Genomic DNA, 27,115 nt, shown 5'->3' with positions numbered 1-27,115 from the left:
CTAGCTTGCTGGGTGTGTGAGGGCCCTAGTTCCGAAAGGAGGATTTCCCCCTCCTCCTTGGAGGACAACCTATCCATGTGACATCACATAAACTTTCTTACTGTGTTCTTTGACCTGTACTCACTCCTTGTAGTAAGACTATGTTGTGGACACTTAAATCGAAAAAAGTTACTCATGACAATCACTGTTTGTGGAATGTTTAAGCTGCAAAGCGTTGGTCTGCTGTGAATAGCTTACCAGTGGAGTTGCGGGAGAGGTGTCCATGAGCAGTGGAATTCATGCTGATTGCTACATGCTCTGGGGGGGATGAGCCGTATCACGGTCAGTGTTTGCGTTCCCATAACCGCCTCCATTGTGCAGAACTGCTGAAGCTGCAGCTCTTCGAAAGAACCGCTGTGATGAAACTGTAGGCAGTATTAGCTCAGACCAGACGCGCTGAGTTGACGTGATGCATACGCACCAGCATCCCTGCTCTGATTTGCCATTGCTATGTTTGGTGCGTTCATCGAATTATGGTGCATTGGTTTGAGGTAGCGCAAGACGTTCATGTTATCGTAACTGCAGCGCTGTATCCTTGAGATGCTGGTTATGCGGCTTGATGCGCTGGTGAGTCAGCAGGAGGAAAAGTAATTCACCGTCTGCACGAATCTTCGGCAAGAGGAGAAGTAACACTGGACAGTTGTTGGAAGCTGCTTTCATATCCATATTAAGAATTTTTACAACATTGCACCAATGTTAATGTATTTGTCTTGAAGTTTTTGTTGCATCTATGTATACCATGTTTCATGGGCTACTGTCTGCAGAGGTGTGTGATACTGGTGAGCAGTGTGTGGGTGAGTGTATATTTTTAATGATTTGCCTATTTAGATGGTCATTAAGGGTTTATTGTATTGATTGATTACCATGCTTAATGGGTTGTTGTCTGCTGTCGTGTGTGATTCATGTGTGTAGTAGCGGTAATGAGTTAGTTACCTTGTTCTTCAGTGTGTGCAGTAGTGGGAGTGCATTAGTTCCTTTGTCCTGCAAGGTCTGCAATAGTGGGAGTGAGTTGGTTCCATGGTCCTGCAAGGTGTGCAGCTCTGGGAGTGTGTTGTTTCCTTTGTCCTGCAAGGTGTGCCATTGTGGGAGCACATTTGTTTCTGTGGCCTGCAATGTGTGCAGTAGTGGGAGTGGGTCATTTCCTTTGTCCTGCAAGGTGTGCAGTAGTGAGAGTGCATTGGTTCCCTTGTCCTGCAAGGTTTGCAGTAGTGGGAGTGTGTTAGTTCCTTTTCCTTCATAGTGTGATGTGGGATATATTTATAAGATGTGTCCTGCTACATAAATCTCTCATGTTCTCTAGTGCGAGCAGAAGATTTATTGAGTGGAATAATTTAAGTAATGTGATCTTTCTTTGTAATTTATGGATTGGTTACTTATATTTATAGGAGGTGTGGGATGTATATTTTCCTCCACCCAGTATCCTGTCGTTGTTGTTTCCTGAAGGAAGGAGGTATGTTGTATCCTGTTATCTCCTAGTTCCTTGCTGCTCAGCCGGTGTGAATGTGATGAAATAGAATGTTCATGATTGCATGGTTTGGATGAGTGGTCAGATGGGATGAGTGGGGCTAGGCAGCAGGATGCTGCTCCTGGTGGGGCAATGCTTACCGTCTTATATGTAACTGAATAAATTACTTATATAATATACACTACTGGCTACTGGACTGATTACCTACAGAGGCCATACTGCCTTAAAAAACTCACTGCACTGTAGAGCCCCACACTGACAGGGTAAAAGTGGGTTGACATAGGCACATCGCTGTTCATGTCCCCCCTCGCCCTTGGGTGCTGGAGATACAAAAGATGGTGGGTGAAACCAACAGCTGCTACACCACTGCTGATTTGAGTCTCTGGAGACCAAGGTGAAGAGGCATAATAAAGGGGAAGCAGACACTTCCCCTGGGTGATTTCATTTTAGTTAATCACTGTTGTGACGTAGTTCCAGTGAATAACAGGATTTCGAGCGGGTTGTTCACAATAAAAGCTGGCAATGGAAGCCATCTACAACACACTTATTTACAAACTGACTTGATCTGTTTTTGTTGATTTATTTGTTCCCTTCATGACCTTCAGAGATATTCTTACGTAAATCTTGTTACTTCCTGTAAACCCGCTATACATAACATAACGCCACACTACCCAGATAATTTAAATCATGGAATCTCTACAAGTGTCAATATGGAGGTACATATGTCAGAAGCTAGAAATCACTCGTCATTCTGTCTTCTGTTGAAAAATCTGATATTGTGCCTTAAGACCAAAATGGATGCTAGGTAGTGTCAAATTGAATGATGTATTTCCTGCATTAATTGACAATACTTTCCCTGATGTTTTTGTAGGATTACCTGGTACAGAAGCAGATCTAGAAAAAAGAAGACAGATATATGGACAGAACTTTATACCTCCAAAGAAGCCAAAAACCTTCTTGCAGCTAGTCTGGGAAGCATTGCAAGATGTGACTTTAATAATTTTGGAACTTGCAGCCATTATTTCTTTGGGCCTCTCATTTTATCATCCTCCCGGGGAAGCAAACGCAGGTACGTTGCAAACCCTTAGCACCAGCTTCTTTAAAACCATTTAGCGGGATGACTCAGCCATTGTGTTACTTCATTCATTAATTGTTTAATCGTTGTGCAACTCTTTGTAATTATATTCGTACAGGCGTGTTTGTATCCATATTTTATTATAAACATCTGTCAGTATTACCAAGTTCTCTTTTGTTTAAAGTTTAAAAATCAATAACTTACAAAGAGAACGATGATGCTCCATTCTAAGGTAAGATGTATTTTACCATTTTGGCATGCCTTGAAAAAAACTATAACTTGACCTCTGCAAAAAAAGAATTAATAACATTATTCAGCGCTTTTTGATTTGTAGTTAATCCCCTGATAAGAGTGATCTGTGGGGAGAGAGGAGGCCAATTTCTAGACTCTTAAAGTTTGAAATAAATGAATAAGATATTCCTGTCTCTCACTCATTTCCCATGACAGAAGTTGCAGAATCTCTTTGCTCAGAACTGTCTAGCACACTCGCAGGCCCTTGTCGGTTTCCTTGGAGAGGCATCTTGATTGATTGTCAAATAATGACCCACTTTGTATCAGGTCACCTGTTCATCTGTTTGAGTTAGACATAGGTAAACTTGCAATAACCGAGGTATTCCTGCTGACCAGTTAGTTATGTGTGGCCATCTCATGGTGTTACGATATAAGTGTGCTTTATTGTGCAAAATTAGGCTTAGATCAAAGGAATTCATAAAATGCTTTTGGCAGTCTGATAAGAAAACACTGGTGAGACAGAATTATGTTATGTGTAGACTTATTTCAGGCACAAGAAAGGGGAGAGACAATGTTTTGAAATATTTCCTGTTTAAAATATGATGAGCTGATTTGTTAGTTTGGAGGTTTATACTAGATAGATTATGCAGCTGGGACCCATGCTTCTCCTGTGGTGAGTCAAGCCACATACCACAGGGACCAAGCAAAAGCACAACAAAAATATTCTGACATTTAGGGATGTTGTTATGGTTAAGAAATGTAGTTTGTTGTTTGTAAACCGCTCCTACTTTCACATTATTACGACGAAAAGATATGCAGTTCAGACATAAAGCAGAACACTTACTCACCTCACGATGCATTATGAAATGTATTTGAATTACTCACGTGAAATTTATATTTTACATAGTTTTACAAGTGAATAAACCATAATCTCTCAATTGCACACACAATATTTTATTTTTTATTTTTTTAGAGTTTGAGCATTGGCATACCTAATTGGTGCAGACTTATATTTATAGAATATTTCAAGTGGAGAACAGGGCTCTTTCCTATAATGAAAGCCACAGTGAGTGAAGCAAATCAAAGTGAAGGCATATTCATGGTGGTTGAAACCATTAATAGCTTTACAGTGACTTTCTATCCTTATCTATCATGGAATCCAAGTGGCATTCTGTTGGGATTAGCTATGCCAAGGGTACTACAAGTTTGAGGAAAGGGGATCCGTCCGAAGTTTGAGAAAATCTTAAAATAGCAATTATGCTACAAAGGAATAAGAAAAAAGAAAGATTAAAAAAGAAGACAGAGGTAAATAAAGCATATACAGGACACTTACTATCCAATGCCGTACAAATAGGGGAAAAAAATCAGTCTTACACTTTCAATATTATGTGAAAAAGTTTTGAAAGTGAGGATCCTAGCCATAATAGGTCATTATATGCCTTTCATAATATAACCATGTTACTTACAAATACAATCTCTAGTGGTTCCGCAACTTTCTTACACTCCCCCTTGAGCAACTGGTGTTGGCCTTGAGATCATTCAGCATTCTGGTAGGCATAGGGATGGTAGGGAATATAGTTCTCAAATAAATTTCCCTCCTAGAAAATATAGATGAATAAGGGTCACACAATAGATCAGAAGTAATTGTCTTCGTTTTGATGCCTTTATCTCAAAATTGAAGTGTCTGTGTGTCAGGATTCCAGTTGGGATAAGATCCCCAAATGCTATCGCTGAGAGTCCCAATCATCCACCAGTTTCAACCAAAGAATAGAATAATAATCACTTGGTGGAACCAGTGTGAAAATAAGGAAAGGAATAGGGCACCAGAGACTCTGGGTAGAATTCACCACCACCAGACAGGGATTGTCTGAGAACTGCTTAGTAATCCTAATAAAGTAACAAAACAAAAAAACAACTATTACAATCTTGTAAGCAATCCTTAACATGAAAACAAGAAACAGTGTGTTATCATCTTACCTTTCGTTTGGTTGGCAAGTGCCATAATTAACCCTTTTCCAACCACTGTACAGGCCCGGAGCCGAAGACGATGAGGAGAGGAGCCCAGTCATGCTGGCGTGGAATAGGCAGCACAATGACAGCAGTTCTTTAAAAGCAATTATGATGGAGATAAGGATGAAAACATTTGTCAGGGAACTGAGGAGGGAGGCAAGAGAATCAAGGGAAGAACGGAAAATTGTGCCAGGGTAAACAGAGAGCTGAAAAGGAAAAGTAATAGTGTGGGATTCAAGACAGGGTTATAAACTAATTATAAGAGGAGTTAGCTGAAAAAACTGTGGTAAATTTCTAGACTCCTTCTCAGTGTCTATGTGTCTTATCGAGTAGCTCCACTTTAATTGCGCTGGAACATTCACTTCTAGTGGGAAAAGTGAGGATCACGCAGTTCTCATACAAGGTCATCATACTAGTTTTCCTGTCCATATCTTCCATGCCTGAACTCTCCTGATCTTAAATGAAGACTAGAATGCCAGATGTGAGACCATACCTCCTTCGGTTTACCAATGTCCCTTCGCATTCCCGACACTCCGCAACAAAATGCATGCATTTTTAGAGACGATAATGAGTTCTATTTTAGAGTATGAAGGTGGCAGTTATCAAGATAAGGAATGAGTTACTAACTCTTTTTTTAAAAAACATTTGTGATATAGCAAATAACATAGAATGAAGTCAGGTGTAAATTTAGGGCGGAAACAATGTAGGCAGTAGTACAAACATTTGGAAAAGAGCAGCATTGTAACATGAGGGTCACATAGTGGCCATGCTTTTAGTAATCAAAATATATCTAAGTCATTAAGATGTGTGTGGATATTGGTCTGCACAGCTAGAAGCGCAGCCAATGGAATTTGAGGCTCCATGTTGAATTGCCTCCATTTCTGGAAGTCACCAACAAAAAATAAATAATGGTCTCCAGCACAATGAAGAGATTTTAATATACACATTCTTATTTGGGGGAAGATAACAGAGTTAGGACTTGTTAAGATGTGATTAGGATATTCAGTTATTAGTGTACACCAGACCCTCAAACCTCTTCATGGAAGAGTATGTAGGACAATGTGAACATTAGAGAAGGTTTCACAAAAATGTTTGGTAAGAGTGAGTTGTACAGGTTTCACTCATTACAGACTTCAAAGAGGTGTCAGCAGACAATACGTAAAGTATAGAGTGAAAGCAAAAACGAAGCTAGAGACTAACAAATAAAGATTAACAGGATTAATAAGAGTAAGACAAGTTTTAGTAACACTTGTAGCTCAAACAAAATGTACAGCACAAATAATCCAAAGCACATACAATCTAGACAAGAAAATAAATGAAGCAGCACTCTGTACACATAACACAAAGAATGCTACAGAGGGAGTGTACATTGTTTTGCCTATCGTAAAAATATGCTACTTATAAAATCACAAATAGCTAGATGTAGTACATAGTCCAAACAACACACATCACAGTCCCCAGAGCGCATTCTGGAAACTGCAGACCAATTCTAAAGCTTGATAGAGCATGAATCAAAATACAGCAACTGAATGAGTAGCAGCATTCTGGCCTCTCTTTATACAACATTTGTGGCAATCGGCTGTGGGGAATAAACTGCCCTCAGTACATAATCTGGAGCAGCAAGCGTCGGAAGGCGTATAAACACAGCCTCATTATTTTTTATAGGCTTAAAATATGTTGGGTGTCCCTAAATGTTGACACCTAGAAAAAATATTCCACTGTTGACAAATTAGAAATCCTGGTCATGCAAGCCATAAAGAGGAAGCTTTGCTTAGCACAGCAACCAAAATATGTCAAGGAGAGGGTAAACATTGAAAACACCATCTTGCATAAGTCATGCTGCATCTTGTACCAAATAGCCTAATGTGGAGCATTAGGTCTGCGAGAAGTTAGCTGACTTGGAATGCGGGCAAAGCCTATAGGTGAATCTTTTCCAGCTAGTGCATAAATAACCATATGCCCTCTTCTAAGCCAAATCTACATGATATCTGGGAAGTGTGTTTTGATGTGGGTGCAGCTGTGAGTATGGATTCGCACACATAGCAACTAACACAATGAACTTGCATTGCAGTAACCATGCCATTGCCAACCCTGGTCCCTTTTTGGGACTATAATGTTCCAGGACTAGTCAACGAAGTCATGAAGCCTAGAGTAGTATAGATTATTAGAAATTTAACAAACACATTTATTTGGTTTTAAAAAGTACTAATTAGACTTAAGTGGTGAGTGTAAGTGCCTATGAGAAGGAAAACAGGTAAACTGCAGATCTGAGATAGATAATGGCAGACGCTTAGAAAGGTCCGGCGGTCAGCCCAAGCAGTGCAACACTATCACGTCTGGAGATTGTGGGAGAGAGTGGACTTGTGAATCATTTGACGCCATAGGCCGGTTTGATTCAGACGATGTTTACTTGTTTGTACAAGATGGCCTTTGTGACCAAGAAAGAATTTGCTGCTGCCTTCCATGCACCACTCACTGACTTCTAAAACATCTTTAGATGAGCTCCCTTCTGCATTCCATCACACTCGTCATCACTTGTGTGCACCTTTTTGCGTTGGTCTCATGAGTGTGCCTACTGGTATAAAAATAGTAATATCAACAAAGAACAAATCTGCTATGTATGCCAGCAATTGATGGAGGTATACTCAGTGGCGTAGTGTGGGTTGCCAGCGCACCGGGGCAAGGCAAGCATTGTGCGGTGCAATTTGCAATCTGTGCCCCCAATTTTGCGCTCTTACGAATACGCTAAGCGATTGGGTTTACTAAATTTGTACGTCAGAGTATTGAGGAAGAAAAAAAATATTGTGCTGTCAATATATTGTGACCACAGTATTGAGAACCAAAATGTCCCAAAAGTGTATATATACATTAAGAGTCATTTACTCTCTTTTCTCCAGCACCAGCTGGTCTTAGGGTATAGGTTGTTGCAAGAGATCGAATACTCCTCCATAGGTCTCAAATTCCTGTACAATACTGTTTTGTTCAAACTTGGGTTGTGTTCCCATTTTAATGAGGGGGAAATGCATATGCCCATTTGTTTTTTTTAAAAAGCAGAGTACATCAAATTCGCTCTATTTTAGGTAAACATTTTTATAATGTTTGTTCCTGATCGAGGCACTGGTGTAGCTAGACCTACTGCCGCCCGGTGCAGGTAAGAGCCGAGGGGGTGGTTAGGGGCAGGGACGGATTGGCACTGCGGGCACTTGGGTATTGGCCGAAGGGCCGGTGTCTCAGTGCCCTCTGTGGGCCGTTTTTTTTCCTCCCCTTTCCAGTCCACAGAGAGTGCTTCGCTGGGCAGCCCTACCGCAATTATCAGCTGTGGCCTCTCCTTCACCCCTGCCCTGCAAAGCAATTATGCTGAGGTTGGGCTGGGGAGGGGTGATTGTGTGCAAGAATCGGCCTCCCTCGGCGCCAGGTGTTACTCAGGCCTTTGAGCCATTTTCACCTCTGCCCCCCTGGGCCCCACGTAGCCCAGAAACAGTGTTTGTCTTAACACCTCACCAACAGCCCTTCACATTCAGGGCATAGTGTGTGAGGAGGAATGGGTCTCGCTGTGGGGGCCAGGTGATGTTTGGAACTCGCACCATCTTCACCTCAGCCTCCCCCTGGCTACCATGGATGACCCAGCAGCTGTGTTTTGTGCTCCCCTGCCGGGACATTGCCCTGAGGCCATGGAGGGCTGGGAAAGGCTGATTCATTTATTAATAGCAGGGACCTCACTGCTGTTCATGTGCTCCTGCCCTGGAATGCTGGGGAGGGCTGAGTAGGTTAGTAATAGCAGGGGCCTTGCTGTTTTCAGATGCTGCTGCACTGGAGAACTAGGGAATGATTTTGTAATAGAAAGGGGCCTCACTGTTTTCAGATGCTCCTGCACTGGAGGGCTGGGGAATAATTGTGTTATAGAAAGGGGACTAGCTGTTTTCAGGTGCTCCTGCGCTGGAGGGCTGGGGAAAATTTTGTAATAGAAAGTGTCCTCGCTGTTTTCAGGTGCTCCTGCGCTGGAGGGCTGGGGAAAATTTTGTAATAGAAAGGGTCCTCGCTGTTTTCAGATGCTCCTGCGCTGGAGGGCTGGGGAATTACTTTGTAATAGAAAGGGGCCTCGCTGTTTTCAGATGCTCCTGCGCTGGAGGGCTGGGGAATTACTTTGTAATAGAAAGGGGCCTCGCTGTTTTCAGATGATCCTGCGCTGGAGGGCTGGGGAATAATTTTGTAATAGAAAGGGGCCTCGCTGTTTTCAGATGCTCCTGCGCTGGAGGGCTGGGGAATAATTTTGTAATAGAAAAGGGCCTTGCTGTTTTCAGATGCTCCTGCACTGGAGGGATGGGGAATAATGTTGTAATAGAAAGGGGCCTCACTGTTTTCAGATGCTCCTGCGCTGGAGAACTGGGGAATAATTTTGTAATAGAAAGGGGCCTCGCTGTTTTCAGATGCTCCTCCGCTGGAGGGCTGGGGAATAATTTTGTAATAGAAAAGGGCCTTGCTGTTTTCAGATGCTCCTGCACTGGAGGGATGGGGAATAATTTTGTAATAGAAAGGGGCCTCACTGTTTTCAGATGCTCCTGCGCTGGAGAACTGGGGAATAATTTTGTAATAGAAAGGGTCCTCGCTGTTTTCAGATGCTCCTGCGCTGGAGGGCTACTTTGTAATAGAAAGGGTCCTCGCTGTTTTTAGATGCTCCTGCGCTGGAGGCTGGGGAATGATTTTGTAATAGAAAGGGGCCTCGCTGTTTTTCAGATGCTCAGCTTGTAGGACATTGTCACCTTGGTCCTGTCAATCAATCAATCAGGGGTTTGTTAAAGTGTGACTACTCACCCGTAAGGGTCTCAAGGCGCTAGGGGTGGGGGGGATGCAGGTTCCATTCCATCAAGGAGGGGTCTTTCGAAGAACCAGATTTTGAGGTTTCTTGCAAAGGTGGGGAGCGATGTTGTCTGTCTGAGGTGGAGCGGAAGGGCGTTCCATGCTTTGGCCGTGAGGAAGGAGTGGGAGCAGCCACCCGATCTGGCCTTTCTGGTGCAGGGACCACAGCGTAGGAGAGCTGGGCTGATCGTAGGGTACTTTGGGGTGTGTAGAATTTGAGTCAGCTGTTCAGGTATGCTGGTCCGGTGCCGTGGAGGGCCTTGTGTGTGTGGGTGAGTATCTTGAAGGTGATTCTCGCCTCGATGGGGAGCCTGGAGTGTGCACAAGTGATGGGAGATGTGGCATTGTTTGGCACGTTGAGGACCAGTCTTGCGGCGGCATTCTGGATGTTCTGTCGCTTGTGGGTGAGGTTTTTATTTATTCCGGCATAGAGTGCGCTGCCGTAGTAGAGTGTGCTGGTGACCTGGTCGTGAGTGACTGTCTTTCGGTGTTCGAGGGGGATCCATTTGAAGGTCTTACGAAGGAGGCGGAGGGTGGGGAGATGATGTCCGTGATGGAGTTGGCGAAGGGTCCGCGAGGTCCAGGGGGTCGGTAGATGAGGGCTCCTCATAGGGTGGTGGTGAAGATGAGCAGTATCTTGAAGTGAAGGTGTACCATCAGTTCTGTGGACTCGTCTGGGAGTGTGCTCAGCCGGAGGGTGGATTTGTGGACGATGGCGATTCCTCCTCCCGGGCGGGCGGGCGGTCCTTCCTTCTTGTATCCTTGGGGAATGTGTCCTTCCCAAGAACAATATCCTCCCACTTACATTCCTTGTGTGTTTCATGAAAGGGCACTCCCGCAAATGTGGGCCACGCCCCATGAATGTGGGCCACACCCTGCGAATGTGGGCCACACCCTGCGAATGTGGGCCACACCCCGCGAATGTGGGCCACTTTTTTCATCAGTGCCCGGGCCAAATTGTGATCCCAATCTGACCCCGGTTAGGGGTGGTGGCGGCAAACAGAGAACTTGTTCCGTGGGGGGTGCCCGACAGATGACTTGTACTGGGGCGGGTGGTGCCCAACTTGCTCACCTCTGCTGTCCCCAAAAATAGTGTAGCCCGGGGTGAACCGCTCCCCCTTAGCTACGCCTCTGGAGTGAGGCCTGTTTGCAAAGTCTGTTTTCAGTAATAATGCTAGCACTAAGGCTAAAAGAAGCACACTTTAATGCGCCAAATCTAACTTTGGTTTTCTGCGCACTTGAAGACAAGGTAGTGTACGCTCAGACCAGTTGATTGATTGCTGATAACGCATATTTCGTAATACGATTTTGTGCACGACCTTACATACCGATTTTAATTAGATCAGCTATTTCTGAACTGATAACAATCAAGCATCGAGGAGCCTGCAGTTGGTCGCAGACATTTTGGATAAAATGTGCAAATGACAGCACGTGCCATGCAACCAGATGGAAGTCGCGGTACGCAGTAATGGGCAGCTAGCTCATTAACTCGTGGAAGCCTTTGAGGAATTACAATGACAGAGGCAAGGTGAAGATAAGCTTCCCAATTAGTCAGGATGAGATTAATTTATTAGAAGTAAGCGTGGCACAAAAAATGAACTTACTTTCATGCGTTCGGCAGAAATAAGTTTGATGTTCTATTCATACACATAATTATGCTACACAAGCAGACCATCTCATATAAACATAATTTCTAGGAAGTATAGAATTAACAAGATTTCCTTTTGCATAATTACATGAAGTTCTGCAAATATGCGAAGAGGCGCAAAATCAGCAGTTAGCAGTATATTTTAGAGCTGTGGTGGCCGACTTGTACTGATGGTGGGGGGCAAAAATAAATAAATAAATTCACTTATCTTTCGCAGCCCTCCTCCCTCGTGTGTCCCAGGAAGCTCCTGATTCAGGAAACTGCACTACCCAATCCTGGTGCTGCTTTTACAGCATTAAAGCAGAGACAGGATTGGATACAGCAGGCTCTCTCTGCGCTCCTAAGAACACTGGAGGCCTGCGCTTTCTGTAACCCAGCGCTAGAGAACTTTAAAAGGCGCATTTTAAGGCACACAGCTCCCCGCCGCTGCTACTTGGCAGCGCTGGCTCCGCCCCGTCCTAACACTTAGTTCACGACGGGTTGCTGAAAAATAAAACGGTGATAAATACATTTTATTACCTTTTATTTTTCAGCTGTGGGGTTTTTGGGGAAACACTCCTCCGCTCAAATGGAGGAATTGCCCCTGTTTTAGAGTGAAATGCATCCTCGCATCCAATTTGGATGCAGGGGCATATTGCATAAAAAAATTAATAGCGCAATAACACAAGTTCAACAAACAGCAGTCAATAGGGTTCTGGTCGTTCAGGTGGCTCCCATGCTCTCTCACTAAAGTGGTGCAATGATGTAGTTTCAGGAATTTTGAGTAACAAGCTTTATGGAAAATGGCAAAATTAAGCCAGCTTACTCTGGTGTAATGGATATTTCACCTGGGCAGTGCTTAATTTGTGCCAGTGGTTTCTGGTGGCAGCCAACAGTGTTTAGTTGTGGGGAACAGTTCTCATCTGCAAGAGTGGGAAAAACACACAAATCGGAATGATGGAATAAGAGAAAGAAAGAAAAACCATTGAACAGCGAGAAGGTGGGAACCTGCAATGGTGAGACAAAGGGCTGGAAATGTCTGGAGGTGGATTAAAGAGGCTTGAGGTGGGTGTACTACTGCGCAGCCATGATATTCGGCTCCTGACATTAAATAGCACTGGCCACAGGAATCTGAGCAGACCTTTGCGCACTGGCACTCATTCTTTTACAAATTATGCGCTGGGCTAGTTGTTTCTGCTGCAGTGCAAAGACTGGACCAAAAACCTGTCAAAGACAGAGGCAGTTATGGATATTTATTGCCCAGTGCACTAGCAAACGGACAAAGGGCCCTGAGGCAAGCAGGGGAAAGCCTCCCTTGTCCACAGTTTGGTAGTAAAAAGCAGCCCTCATTGGGATCCACTGGATCCCTAACATCTCTCATGTCACCTCTCATGTCACTGCACCTGCTGCCTTAATGAGAAGTATGCACTTGTTCTCTTCCTACTTAGCAAACATATATCACAAGTAGTCAATGTAAATAAACTCCTGATACTTACAATTTACTTCAAGTGGTGGTCTCTAAGTTTGCATTTGCAATTATTGCTTTTTTGTGGAAACGGTACAAATATTACCCCATTCGTGTTCGCAACATTATCTTTCTTTGAAGGAACAACTTTGTTTTAGACATTTGTTCACCACTGGCACAGTTTCCTGCACATCTTTCCCTAAATGTGATGGTCCTGAACCACATGGCGTTCTTGTCCAAGTACAGGTCAGACATATGCACGAAGTGTGACTTTACGTTCGAAATTAGGGTGTCTAGTTGGCAGAGGCTTGCACCCTTCATTCTAGTCAGGGTAAGGGAATTACACAGCTAAAATAACCCCTGCCCACCCCCTTGGTAGCTTGGCATGGGCAGTCTTGCTTATCTCAGAAGCAATGTGTAAAGCATTTGTACATAAAACACACACAGTAACACAGTGAACACACAAGTGAACATCACACCAGTTTAAAAAAATAGCCAATATTTATCTAATCAAAACAAGACCAAAATGACAAAAGTCCAGCATACACAAGCAAAGATATGAATTGTAAAAAAATATCTTAAAAATACAGTTCCTTGAAGTCGATAGATCCAACAGGGTCCATCTGGGTGTCGTGACCAACAAATCCAACCGTTTAGTCCAACCTCAATGGCTTCGGAGAAGACCTGCAAACAGTACCTAGGCGTTGTAGAGGCCTTGAGGACCTTGCGGTGAAGTGCAGCGGTGAAGCGTCGCTGGAGTCGAGAGGCGTTTGTGCTGCACTTTGGTGCAGAAGTCATTGAGTCCTTGAAGTCACACGTGGTGCAGGTCGAACTCAGTGCTGGCGTTGGTGGGACCGGGACTGCGGTATCATCACAGGCAGTGCATTGTGCTCTTCAAGATGCGGTGTCCGTGGCTTCGGTGCAGGCAGTGGCGTGGCATCAATGCTGGACCACTGGCGTCGGAGTCAATGGTGCTGGCATCAGCAGACCAAGCTGCAGTGTTGTTAAAGGTGGTGCAGCAAGGCGGTGACTATGCCTGCGGTGCAAGCAGTGGAGTCGGTGATTTCACTTAGGCATCGGCATTGTTGAGACCAACGTTGCAGTCAAAGTCGGTGCGACGAGTTGCTGCCCACACCCAGGGTGCCCATGGCGGAGCAGAGTCAAGACTAATTTGCATATGGCTGGGCCCAAACTGGGGTGGCATGGATTTATCCCAGATCTCTTGGCTGTTGGTGGATGTTTGATTCATTCAGCATTCCATCCATCATATGTCGCTGCAGCACAGCAATGGTGCAGGCAGCGGTGTTGATGTCAGCGAGGCGCATCATCTTGGTGAGACCAGGGTTTCGGTGTCGCCTGGGTTGGTAACACACTCTCCAAGCGAGCAGTGTCCACAGCGTTGGTGTAGGCAGCAGCATCGGTGACAGTGTAAGGAACCTTTTCTTAAAGTTACAACCCAGCCAACACCTCTGTTAGAAATGGGGGTCTCTAGTTGGCAGAGGTATGCACCTTGTCCAAGTAGAGACCCTTGCTTCAAGTCAGAATAAGGGAGTAGTACACTCTAGATAATCCCTGCTCACTCCCTTGGTAGCTTGGCACGAGCAGATAGGCTTATCCCAAAGGCAATATGTAAAGTGCTTGCACCCATCACACAGTAACACAGTGAAAACACTACAAATGGAAACCGCACCAGTTTAGAAAAATAAAGTATCTTTATCTAAATGACATAAATCCTACATACACAACTCCAAATATGACTTTTAAAAGTTTTCAAGCAACTCTGTCCATAGAAAGCTAAGGATGCATGATTTTACACAATGTACCTTTAGGTGCGTCAAAATTAACAAGGCCAAACAGGAGCAGAGAAGGGAAGCATAAAAAACACAGCAATGCATCAGTTTGTGAGTCCTTGGGAAGGCGATGTGATAGTTCTGCTGCATGCCAGGGAAGTGATGCGCCAAATCAGTACCGTAGGGGGAAGTGATCCGTTGATTCCAGGGCAGTTCTGGTCTGCGGGCAATGCATCTGAAAACTTGCCACACAGGTGCAATGCGTGGAAATCCAGAATGTGCTGGAGGTTGATGCAGCGGTGGCAAACAGGTGCTGCGTCGATTTCTCCAGCCGTGTTCCAATGATGCGGCGATTCTTTAAGCCGCCCAGCATGGCCTGTGTCAGAGTTGGTGTGGTGATCCTCGGACTTTTGAGGTCAGTGCACTGGATTCGGCATGCAGCTGATTTTTCATCCACTGTCATGTGCTGCATCGATTCTTTGGCCCCACTGTGGCGATACATGGAAATTATTTCCGCTCTGCAGTGCGGCATCGGAAAAACAGGCGCTGTAAGAGCGATGTGTTGATTATCTTGGTTTCTGCAAGCTTTTTCAGCTCCCAGCAACAGGAACAACCTCTAGACACCCGATACTGGAACAGACACCTCCTTGCAGGTCAGAACTCCATGCAGTGGAGCTGGTGGTGATGTCTTTTTGTCCCTGAGACTTCAGAACAAGTGGCAAGCACACACAAGCCCTTGGAGATTCTTCACAAGCAGGTTCACAGCAAAGGTCCAGTCTTTGTCCTCTCTTTGCCAGAAGCAGCAACTGCAGGGCAACGCAGCAAAGCAACGCACAGCAAAAGGGCAGTCTTCAGCTTTTCATCCAATTCAGAGGTTCCTCTAAACTCCAGAAGTAATCTAACGTCCTGTGGCTTTAGGTCCAATACTTATACCCAATGTTCCCATTGCTCTCTTTGTGGCAAGAGTCTCTGAGCTCAGTCCAAACTAGTCCTGACCTCCCTGGTCCAGCTTGACCACAGGAGGGGGAGACAGCATTGCGCAAAGGAGACACAGCCTACTCAGCTGCTAGTGAAACTCCACCATCCACTCTAAATACAGACAAAGTCCATTCAGCCTGGCTATGAGCCACTCAGGCAAGGCAGGAATGCACATACCCAGCTCCTGTCACTCCAAAACCAGACTGTGAATACACAAACAGGCAGAGGCACACAGAATGTTAAAGCTAGAAAATGATCACTTTCTAAAAGTGGCATTTTCAAACACAGAATTTAAAACCACCTTTACTAAAAAGGTGTGTTATTAAAATCTGAGTTCAGAGAGACTAAACTCCATCCTCTATCTTGTCCCAATGGAAAGGTACACCTGTAAGATGTGACAAGGCAGCTCCCATGTTAACCTACGAGACAGACAGCCTTGCAACAGTGAAAAACTAAATACACAGTATTTCAGTATCAGGACAAGTAACAGACACAGTACATGTTCTACCTTTCACATACACTGCACCCTGCCCATGGGGGTACTGTGGGACTACCTGAGGGGTGCTTTTAAATGTAACAAAAGGGGAGGTTAGGGCCTAGCAAGTAGGTGCAATTGCCAGGTCGACATGGCAGTTAATAACTGTGCACACAGGCACTGCAGTGGCAGGTGTGCGACACATTTACAGGGCTACTCATGTGGGTAGCACAACCAGTGCTGCAAGCCCACTAGGAGGATTTGTTTTACAGGCCCTGGCACACTCAGTGCACTTTACTAGGTACTGAACAGGTAAATCAAATATGCTAATCATGGATAACCAATCATAATCACAATTTACACAGAGAGAGCATATGCACTTTAGCACTGATCAGCAGTGGTAAAGTGCCCAGAGTCCTATAGCTGGCAAAAACAGAGTCAGAAAAATAAGAGGCAAAGGGCATAAGGTTTGAGATAAACCTGCACAAAGTACCAGGTCTAACAACCTCCAACGGCCCTGAACTGGAATTGGCACCACTTGGCAGGCCAGAACTCCCAATAGTGGAGTTCAGGTGTTGTAGATGAAGGTGAAGTCTTTCGGTCCCTATGACTTCTTAACAGGAGGCAAGTAAACACAAGTCCTTGGAGAAACTTGGAAAGCAGGATCAAAACAGCAAATTTCAGTTCATTCCCTGCTCACAGACAGAATCATCAACCGCGGGCCAACCCAACAAAGACACATACAGCAAAGGGGCAGTACTCCTCCCGACAGCTCTACGGCTCTTCTTCTTGCCAGAGTCCTCAATGCAAAAGTGTTCTAAAAGTCCAGGGTTTTAGGTCCAATACTTATACCCTGTTTGCCCTTTCAAGTAGGCATACTTCAAAGGAGAGTCTTTTTAGTGCACTGATCCTGCCTTGCCATGTCTTGGCTTCAGACACACCCCAGGGGGGTGGAGACAGCATTGTGAGAGGTCAGGAACAGTCCTATTTAGGTGAATGTGACAGCTCCTCCCACCACTCTAGGTCAGGAAGACCCAACAGCTAGGTGATGAACCATCAGGACATGCAGAGCACACCGCAGCTCCCTTTGTGTGACTGTCTAAAGTGAATGCGCTAACAGGCTACTGTCAGTCTAAACCAGACTGACTTTGATTCCACAGGCAGGCAGAGGCACAGGTAAAACAAGAAAATGCCCACTTTCTAAAAGTGGTACAAAAGGGGGTGGTGATGGACGGAGCATCAGAACCAATCAAACACTCACACCCAGTCAACAGATCTGGGTTTGATCCATCACCGTTCTTTAGCCCACTCTGCCACCCCAGTTCAGACATGGCCATATGCAAATCAGTCTGACCCTGTGCCTCATGGGAACAGTCCAGCCCGAACTGCCAAGCCATGCCTTCCCTGGACCGGAAACAAGCTTCCTAGGACCGGTTTCTGGCATTTCAGCCGTCTTCAGCCAGGCTTGCTTGAATCCAGTGGCAAAGTGAGCAAGGGACTCACGTCTGAGCATACCCCTGCCAACTTATGGCGAACAAAGCGGTACAAAAGGGGGTGGTGATGGACGGAGCATCAGAACCAATCAAACACTCACACCCAGTCAACAGATCTGGGTTTGATCCATCACCGTTCTTTAGCCCACTCTGCCACCCCAGTTCAGACATGGCCATATGCAAATCAGTCTGACCCTGTGCCTCATGGGAACAGTCCAGCCCGAACTGCCAAGCCATGCCTTCCCTGGACCGGAAACAAGCTTCCTAGGACCGGTTTCTGGCATTTCAGCCGTCTTCAGCCAGGCTTGCTTGAATCCAGTGGCAAAGTGAGGAAGGGACTCACGTCTGAGCATACCCCTGCCAACTTATGGCGAACAAAGCGGTACAAAAGGGGGTGGTGATGGACGGAGTATCAGAACCTATCAAACACTCACACCCAGTCAACAGATCTGGGTTTGATCCATCACCGTTCTTTAGCCCACTCTGCCACCCCAGTTGAGACATGGCCATATGCAAATCAGTCTGACCCTGTGCCTCATGGGAACAGTCCAGCCCGAACTGCCAAGCCATGCCTTTCCTGGACCGGAAACAAGCTTCCTAGGACCGGTTTCTGGCATTTCAGCCGTCTTCAGCCAGGCTTGCTTGAATCCAGTGGCAAAGTGGGCAAGGGACACACATCTGAGCATACCCTGCCAACTTATGGCGAACAAAGAGGTACAAAAGGGGGTGGTGATGGACGGAGCATCAGAATCAATCAAACACTCACACCTAGTCAACAGATCTGGGATTGAGCCATCACCGTTCTTTAGCCCACTCTGCCACCCCAGTTCAAACATGGCCATATGCAAATCAGTCTGACCCTGTGCCTCATGGGAACAGTCCAGCCCCAACTGCCAAGCCATGCCTTCCCTGGACCGGAAACAAGCTTCCTAGGACCGGTTTCTGGCATTTCAGCCGTCTTCAGCCAGGCTTGCTTGAATCCAGTGGCAAAGTGGGCAAGGGACTCACGTCTGAGCATACCCTGCCAACTTATGGCGAACAAAGCGGTACAAAAGGGGGGGGTGATGGACGGAGCATCAGAACCAATCAAACACTCACACCCAGTCAACAGATCTGGGATTGAGCCATCACCGTTCTTTTGCCCACTCTGCCACCCCAGTTCAGACATGGCCATATGCAAATCAGTCTGACCCTGTGCCTCATGGGAACAGTCCAGCCCGAACTGCCAAGCCATGCCTTCCCTGGACCGGAAACAAGCTTCCTAGGACCGGTTTCTGGCATTTCAGCCGTCTTCAGCCAGGCTTGCTTGAATCCAGTGGCAAAGTGGGCCACCCCCTTTTGTACCGCTTTGTTCGCCATAAGTTGGCAGGGTATGCTCAGACGTGAGTCCCTTGCTCACTTTGCCACTGGATTCTTTAAATACCTGCCGGTTGCCATGGGCGCTAATGGCCAACCCATGGACGACGAATACAAGGAGGCGATCAAACGGCTTGAGACTAGATTTGCCAAGTCTATAAATCTAGTCATGACGAGGTATAAATTTTACACGCAACCTCAAGTAGAGGGTGAAAGCATTGACGACTTCGTGGCCAGGTTACGTGAACTATCGGTAAAATGTCGTTTTGGCACTATGGCAGAAGAAATGATTCGTGACCAGCTCATCGTACAATGTCGAGAGAGGAAAATTCAAGAGAGGTTGTGGGCTGCTAAAGATCCATCACTAAATGAAGCAATTGATTTGGCTAAGGTGATTGAAGAGTCACAAAAATGTATAAAAGAGTTAAGCAAGAGAGACAGACCTAACAATGATATTGCTAATGTTGATAATACTAAAGATGTTGAAGTGGATGTTGGGGCAGTCTCGAAAAGTAGCGTGAAAAATGTTCATGCCTCCACTTCTATATCTAGAACAAAGAATAGAGAATGCTTAAGGTGCGGTAGTCAATACCATTTAGCTGACTATAAGAAATGTTATGCACTGGATCAGGTGTGTAAAAAGTGTGGCCGCAAAGGACATTATGCACGCATGTGTAAGTCTTCAGATACGTTAGACAAATCCAAGTATGAAGTAAATGTAGTTCAACCAGGTGCAGGGGTGAAACAATCTATTAATCGTGTGTTAGTTTTGGAAGAGGAGACCAACAGTGTGCGTGAGGAATTATGTCAAGACATACGCAGAGTAACTAGACCAACTGCAGAGTTTAATGTGTGTGGAGTGAATGTTACTCTTATGGTAGATTCTGGTTCCATGTTCACGATTATTCCTGAATCTCTTTTCCTCATGTTGTGGAAGGGTGTCACTTTATTGGATAAAGACATCAGTCCAGTAAGTTATCAAGGGGAATTGATCGACATTTTGGGTTATATGTCTGGTGAAATCAAATTTGGTACAAGGAGTACTCAAGGTAAAGTGTACATAGCTAAAGATGGTCCACCAATTATTGGTTGGATGCATCAGTATGATTTGCACATTATAATCAATCCGAGGGCTCCAAATCAAATAATGGTGGTTGATGATGACGTGCAAATTGATCACATCTTGCAAGGTGCACACAAGGTTTTTGAAGACAGATTGGGCTGTGTAGAAGGGTATCTCCATAAGATCATCCTTAAACCGAATGCTAGTCCAGTGCAACACAAATTGAGAAAGGTGCCCTTATCTGTGAGACAGGGGTTGAAAGATCTTTTGGAAGATCTATTAAAATCAGGAGTTATTGAACCTGTAGAGGCATCCTCATGGATTTCACCTGTAGTTTTGACGCTTAAATCTGATGGCCGTCTCAGATTCTGCATTGACTTGAGGTCTCTCAATAAAGACATAGTAATGGATACGTTTCCTCTACCTAACATCAATGAATTGTTACAATCTGTGGGAGGGGGAAAGTATTTTTCAAAAATAGATTTGAGAAGCGCGTATCATCAGATTAAGTTACACCCTGATTCTATGCCACTCACAGCGTTTATTACCACGGAGGGAACGTTTCAATTCACCCGCATGCCGTTTGGTTTAGCCTCGGCTGCGAGTGTTTTTCAAAGGATGATGTCCAATATGTTGAAGGGTTTGATGGGAGTAGTATATTTCCAGGATGACATATTGGTTTCGGGAAAGACTGTGAGAGAACATAATGCTCTTTTGAGACAGGTGCTGTGGAAATTGGAAAATGCAGGGCTTACAGTCAACAGGGACAAATGTAAGTTTTTGACGGAGCAGGTTGAATATCTGGGGTATACCATTTCGGACAAGGGATTAGCCCCTAAACGTGACTTGTTGGAGGCTATAAAGGATGCGCCTCCTCCCAAAGACAGGGACCAGCTTAAATCATTTTTGGGCCTAGTCGAGTACTATTCCAAGTTTGTCCGGGGTTTTGCGGATATGTCCGAGCCATTAAGATGTCTTCTCCGTAAGGGTGCCAAGTTTATTTGGGGTGGTGAACAGCAAGAAGCTTTAGTAAACATCAAGCATGGGATTTGTAATGCTGGAATTCTAGCTCCCTTTATGCCCAAGAGTAAATCTTTTCTCACTGTTGATGCAAGCCTCACAGGGATTGGTGCGGTATTTTCGCAAAACCAACGTGGGGTGGAGAGAACCATAGCATTCGCATCTAGAACTTTAACTCCAGCTGAAAGGAATTATTCAGTAATTGAGCGTGAGGCCCTTGCAGCGGCATGGGGAGTCGAGCATTTCAGGTTGTATTTGTGGGGTGCAAGATTCGTCCTCAGGACGGATCATAAGCCGCTCTTGAAAATTCTGTCGGCGGGAGGAGCTGGTAAAGGATCTGCTCGCTTAGCGAGATTGGCTGCAAGGTTGCAAGAGTACTTGTATGAAGTTGAATTTATACAGGGATGGAGGAATTTGCAAGCGGATTGTTTATCTCGGATGTCCTTAGATTGGGAGTTGGTAGACAAGGATTTGGTGAAGAAATCTGGGTCTGAAGAAGCAGTAGCTTTTGTATGTGAAGTAGGTGAATGTAGTTTAGGAACGTTTTCCAAAGCTCAGTGGACGCAGGAAATGGAGACTGATAAAACGTTGTTAGAAGTTATAGCTTTAATCAAGAAAGGTGCTCCTCGTGAGAACATGGTTTCGGTTGGGGTTAGACCTTTTTGGAAACTTCTAGATGAACTCTCTGTGAGTAGCTCCAATGTAGTGATGAGAGGGGATAGATTTGTGCCTCCGGATGGATTGCGTTTGCACATTTTTAAACCAGCTCATGAGGGTCATCTTGGTCAGGGGATGACTATTAGAAGAGTAAAACAAGAATATTGGTGGTCAGGAATGGACGATCAAATTCGTAGATGGGTAGAGAGTTGCACACTCTGCAAGGAGAGTGAGAAAAGACTGAAAGTGGGGAATCAGAAAGTCATGGGAACACATTACTGACCCAGGGAAGGCGTGGCATACAATTTGCTTGGACTTTATTGGTCCCATGTCTGAACCATCATCGGACATGTGTTTTGCTGTGGTGATTATTGATGTTCATTCAAGATGGTTGGTGGTGAAGTTTTTGAAGGATATTACTACTCAGTCGACAATTGGTGTTTTGGGAAAATTGTTTGTGGATGAAGGTGTACCTCACGTGATGTTGACGGATAATGGTACGCAATTAACTTCTGGTGAAATGCGTTGTTTCTTGGAGAAGAGTGGTGTCAAACATGCGTGCACTTCCTTATACAATCCCATGGGGAATGGAATGGTTGAGCGGGCAAACAGGTTAGTGAAAGGGACCATCCAACTTGCTTTGGCAAATGGACAGTCTCCTAGACGTCTGGTGGATGAGATGCTTTGGGCATATCGGGTCACCACACATAGTGTGACCCAGGTTTCTCCGTTCCAAAGCATGAGAGGACGTGTTCCAGGCTCTCGGTTAGTTCCAGGCTGGCTCAGGGAATGGATAGTTTCGGGTGGTGAACATCCTGAAGAGTTTGTTGGCTCAAAGTTTAATGTGGGAGATTGGGTCAAATTGAAGCTTGGTAGAGTCAAAGCGGGGTTAAACAACAAATTTTCTAGTCCTTGCAAGGTGATTGCTGTGGGGAAACATTGTGTGGTGGTTGAAGGAGGACATAAGTGGAACTTGCGCAGGGTAGCTTTATATCAGAGAGGCGGTTCTGTTGTGGAACGAGTTCGTGGTGATGACGGGTGTTCAGGTATGATGTTTATCCCTGATAAGGCGTCTGATCTTGAACAAGAGGAAAGGGAGAGGGGTTCTCTTCCAGAGTTGCTTACAGATGCTCAGGGGGTTGAAGATGTTGTAGAAGGGTCCCAATTGAGGTGCAGTGTTAGAACACGCAGGCCACCTTCATATTTGCAAGATTTTGTCACCTGTTAACTTGCATGTTCTGTGTGTTCTTTTTATGAAGTTATAATTGGGGTTTCTTTTGTTATTTTATTAAGGAGGAGGATGTGTTGTAATGTAACTTACCTGTGTATTCTGGTTTCTGGAGTTCTCCTACCTGTTCTGGAGTATTCAGTCATGTAGGTTCTTAGAGTGTAAGGCTGACGGCACTCGATAGATGACAGTTGCTGCTGGATCGTCGAGGTGGTCGGATGCCAGGTTGCGTTCTTCAATAAATCTTCTATTTCTTCATCTGTTCCTGGTATTTATTTGAAGCAAGCATCTCAACACCTACCTTTCACATACACTACACCCTGTCCATGGGGGTACATTGGGCATAACCTAGAGGTGCCTTACATGTAGTAAAAGGGAATGTTTGGGCTTGGCAAGTGGGTGCACTTACTTGGTGGACATGGTTGTTTACAACTGCACTCTCAGACTCTGCAATGGCAGGCCTGAGACAACTTTACAGGGCTACTCATGTAGGTGGCACAACCAGTGCTACAGGTCGTTGAGTAGCATTTGATATACAAGCTGTGGGCACACATAGTGCACTTTACTAGGGACTTAACAGTAAATCAAATAAGCCAATAATGGATATCCAATCATAATCACAATTTACCCAGGGAGCACTGGCACTTTAGCACTGATCAGTGGTGGTAAAGTACCCAGAGTACACAAACCAGCAAACGAAGTCCAGCATACAATCAAAAATACAGGCGGTAGAGGCAAAAAGACAGGGAAAACCACACTAAGGATGCCAGGTCTAACACCTTCATATATTTAACATACACATAATTCATAGTGCCCTAAAGATAGAATTATGTGGTGTGACCTTAGGTACATTACCATGTATAGCTCTTTGGGCAGTTTGCTTTTTTGGGAGTTCCAATGTGTATTTTAGGAATTACATATTCTACTTTCTTTTGATTGCACATTACCTTGCCAAATTAAACTCTTTTCTTACAAGTACCTTACCAACATTAGCTCATCATAACTACTACCCGAGAGGAATCAAGTTAAGTTTTATATATTTAGATCTAGAGCAAAAGTAAGGCTCAGGGGTAGGATTCGGTTATAGTTCAGGTCAAGTATAAGGGATAGGTTTAGACACGTTGCAAGACATAGGTTATGGTTAGGGTCAGGGTAATGAGGTAATATAGTACATGTATTTTTTTTTATAGTTTAATGTGTATACTGTAATATCATTTCAGGAAATGTGAAGAGGTAGAGCCTAGTAAGTTAATGCCTGAAAGTGTAATCACATAGATCTACCTCCGACGTGGTTAGTGGAATCCAAGAATAGCACTCATTACAACACATGTATTTTCTACGCATGCCATTACAAAGCAAGTCGTTACACTGACTTGGTGTAGGGGGGACGCTGGAGTTTGGAATATTATAATTTACTATTCCAACTCCAGTGTGTGCAACAGTAGCATCGTCTGCCCCCTACAGCAAGTCGTTGTAATGGCATGCGATGTATTGCATGCGTTGTAAATGATGTTTCCCGAAATCCAGTGTTCTTAACTTGATAAGACATGCAAACACTTGTGAATGCATTTCTCACTCTTTGTAGCAAATGCATATTGCACCATGATAGATTTGTAAGCCTTACAATATGTGTGAGAATTTACACGAGGCTACTCTGGAAAGCATAGAGAAATATGCAAAACAGAAAAAAATCTAACAAGTATGTTTTTTCCACATCTCCTAATAACAAGCATCCATATTCAATGCAATTCCAAATTATAAGTGGGGTTTTTGGGGAAGACACAGAGCTTTTTTCGTAGGAAGCGAATTTAGGACACTTCAGAGAAGGAATAGTGTTGCAAGAAACAATCACTTTAAAGCAGCAGTTTTATATAATATGCCTGATTTCCCTTGGAAAGGGTTTAAGTACTCATTCTTACATTTGGGATGTAGCCGCCTCGAATTATGGATTGCTTGTATTGATTCTGAATAGTGAAAATAATCCATGGTGACACTTTTAAATTCCAGGCAATCTTTGTAAAAAGATTTCATAAAAACCTAATAGCTATATACCCTAAAATAAAGTGCAAAAAGGAAGTTGGAGAAAGAGACGAATTATAAGCAACCGACTTGGACACACAAGTAGAGATGTTCCCTGAGTAAAGTGTTTTCATATTCTTGGAAGCTCGCAGCATCAAACCTATTCCTAGAAAGCTAGTGTTCATTAATTGGCACTGTGAAGAAAAAGTCTAACTCCCCGCATATAAATCCGGCATTGCTAAGCCTTTCCAGCAAGGTACACGCATGTCCAATGCTGTTCTCCACTACAGTCTACCAGCTATTAGAAAACGTTTACTGCGTCAAATTTCCATTAACACAATTCCTGCTGAATCACACATCTATTGCACGGATGCACAGAACCATCTAATCAGCAATAGCAGCATAGCATCATTTAGTCCTACTAATATGACAATGATGTGATCACTTTACCTTGTGTTTGTTATACGCAGGGCCAGACGGGCCATAGCGGGCACCGGGCGTTTCCTCAGTGGGCTGCCGGGGAGGGAGACAGTTTTGGGCCCGTGGTGGGCCGTTTTTGTGACCGGTGGTCGGCAATATCAACCCTGTGAAAAAATCGGCCTAAACCGGCACTAGCAAACAGCTGGCCGCACCCCCCCCCCCACCCTCCAGGGGGGCCGGCTAAGCAGTTTCCCAGGGCCGGTTTCGGTTCCCAGTCCAGCCCTGGTTATACAGAGTCCTTTTGTGATCATTTTAAGAGAGCAGCAACACAAGAATTAATCCTGCGGAGTACCATTTTCATAGTCTCATCATGAGCTGCCGTTGAAGTGAGGTAGAGGAGCAATTTCCCACTTTGCCTGAACATTTTGAATATAAAAACATACATACAATGTTGGTAGATGCTCAAGCGGGGCTGGCTTTAGGGCGGTGCACCCAGTGCAGCCAGCCTGGGCGCTGACCTGGAGGAGGGTACTGACCTCGGGGGTGGAAAGGAACCCTATGTTTAGAAATAATTCAGCATTTAAAAGAAGCTGCTGCAGAGTGTTATCCAGCTTTCGGGCACCAATAAAAATGTCATGTGTTAAAGTTCCTGCCAGAGAGGGAGTTCGGAGTATTGTCTAGTGGCAGTTTCGACTCGCTATAAAGTAGCACAGCCGGATAATATGCCTGCTGCAAGGCACAGATCTGTATTTTTGGGTATAGCTGAGTGGAATACTAAAGCCAGCCTTTACCACTGCTTTAAAACAAATAAAATGTATTTGAGAGAGGGGTTATGGAGAGATGAGGGGCACTTTTGCTTGGTGGCTGTGAGGTAATCCGAGGAGGAGGTTATATGGGGAGGGGGCCGCCAAAAAAGATTGTTGCACCGGGCACCACCAGCACTAAAGCCAGCCCTGTGCTCAAGTGAAGGAAGCCAGAATTTATATGTTTCGAACATTTTGTGGTATGCAGTGGTCGAACAATTTACTACTTTGTTTTCACTCAAAGATTTCACACAAATGAAAAGTGTTATCAAAATATTCTTGAATTGTGGTATGCCTGATATTCCTCCACATTAAAGTCATGCAACCTATTGCTTGTGAGTGAATTTTAATAGTTAACCTGTGACTGTTGCTCGTGCTTACATACAGCTGTAGCACATCCAGCTTCATAATTTCCACAAGACGCTTTCTGCTCAAATCAGTCTCCCGTGATTGAAACGTATGAGAAAAATAATGAGGATTGACTAAAAAAATGCCCATACCCAGTGGTATATTGCCTGTGTATAATTTTTGCATGGTGTTTGCAAGATTACAATTAACTTGATGGTGGCGTCTCGCATGTTTTGTTTACTTTCTGACTTCAATTTGTTTTGAAATTATGCTAAAATTATGCTACATTTCATTTTAGTTGCATTCATACAACGGTTTCTACCACTTATGAGGTACTGCTGTTTATTGAAGATTAGTCACATGCCACACCATTGAGACTGCTCTATGGCTCGTAGAGTAGCCCTTTGTGTGAGATATTTACATGTCACGTGTAATGGTCAGATGTGAGCTTTTATTGTGTTACGGGTCACTGTGCTTTGGCACATAGTGCAATGGCTACTATAATCCTCAGTTAGTTAAGAACATTTTAGGATCATGATTGGAGACAAACTTTAGAAGAGATGATCTTCAGACTGTCATGATATGAGACCAGACATAAGAGCCCACATCACACCTTACTTGACAAGAATAAGCAATGCCTACTGCAATACAAGGAACAGTCTTTGATTGCCTAAAGGCTATGTCTTTACGGATAAA

General features: G+C 44.6%; 1 protein-coding gene across 4 annotated transcripts in view; it reads left to right on the top strand.

Moving 5' to 3' along the window:
• The window catches only part of LOC146797710 (plasma membrane calcium-transporting ATPase 2-like), a 2,176,758-nt gene that overhangs the window by 1,531,345 nt on the left and 618,298 nt on the right, over positions 1-27,115 (top strand). For all 4 annotated transcript variants that reach the window (XM_085624877.1, XM_085624876.1, XM_085624878.1 and 1 more), the window contains one exon: positions 2,376-2,573. In XM_085624877.1, coding sequence (XP_085481003.1) covers positions 2,376-2,573 — 198 coding nt within the window. The remainder of the gene's footprint in view (positions 1-2,375; positions 2,574-27,115) is intronic.

Source organism: Triturus cristatus, chromosome 9, assembly GCF_964204655.1.
Source record: "Triturus cristatus chromosome 9, aTriCri1.1, whole genome shotgun sequence".
NCBI lineage: Eukaryota > Metazoa > Chordata > Amphibia > Caudata > Salamandridae > Triturus > Triturus cristatus.
Note: the sequence above shows the minus strand (reverse complement) of the source record. Positions and strands in the feature narration are given on the sequence as shown.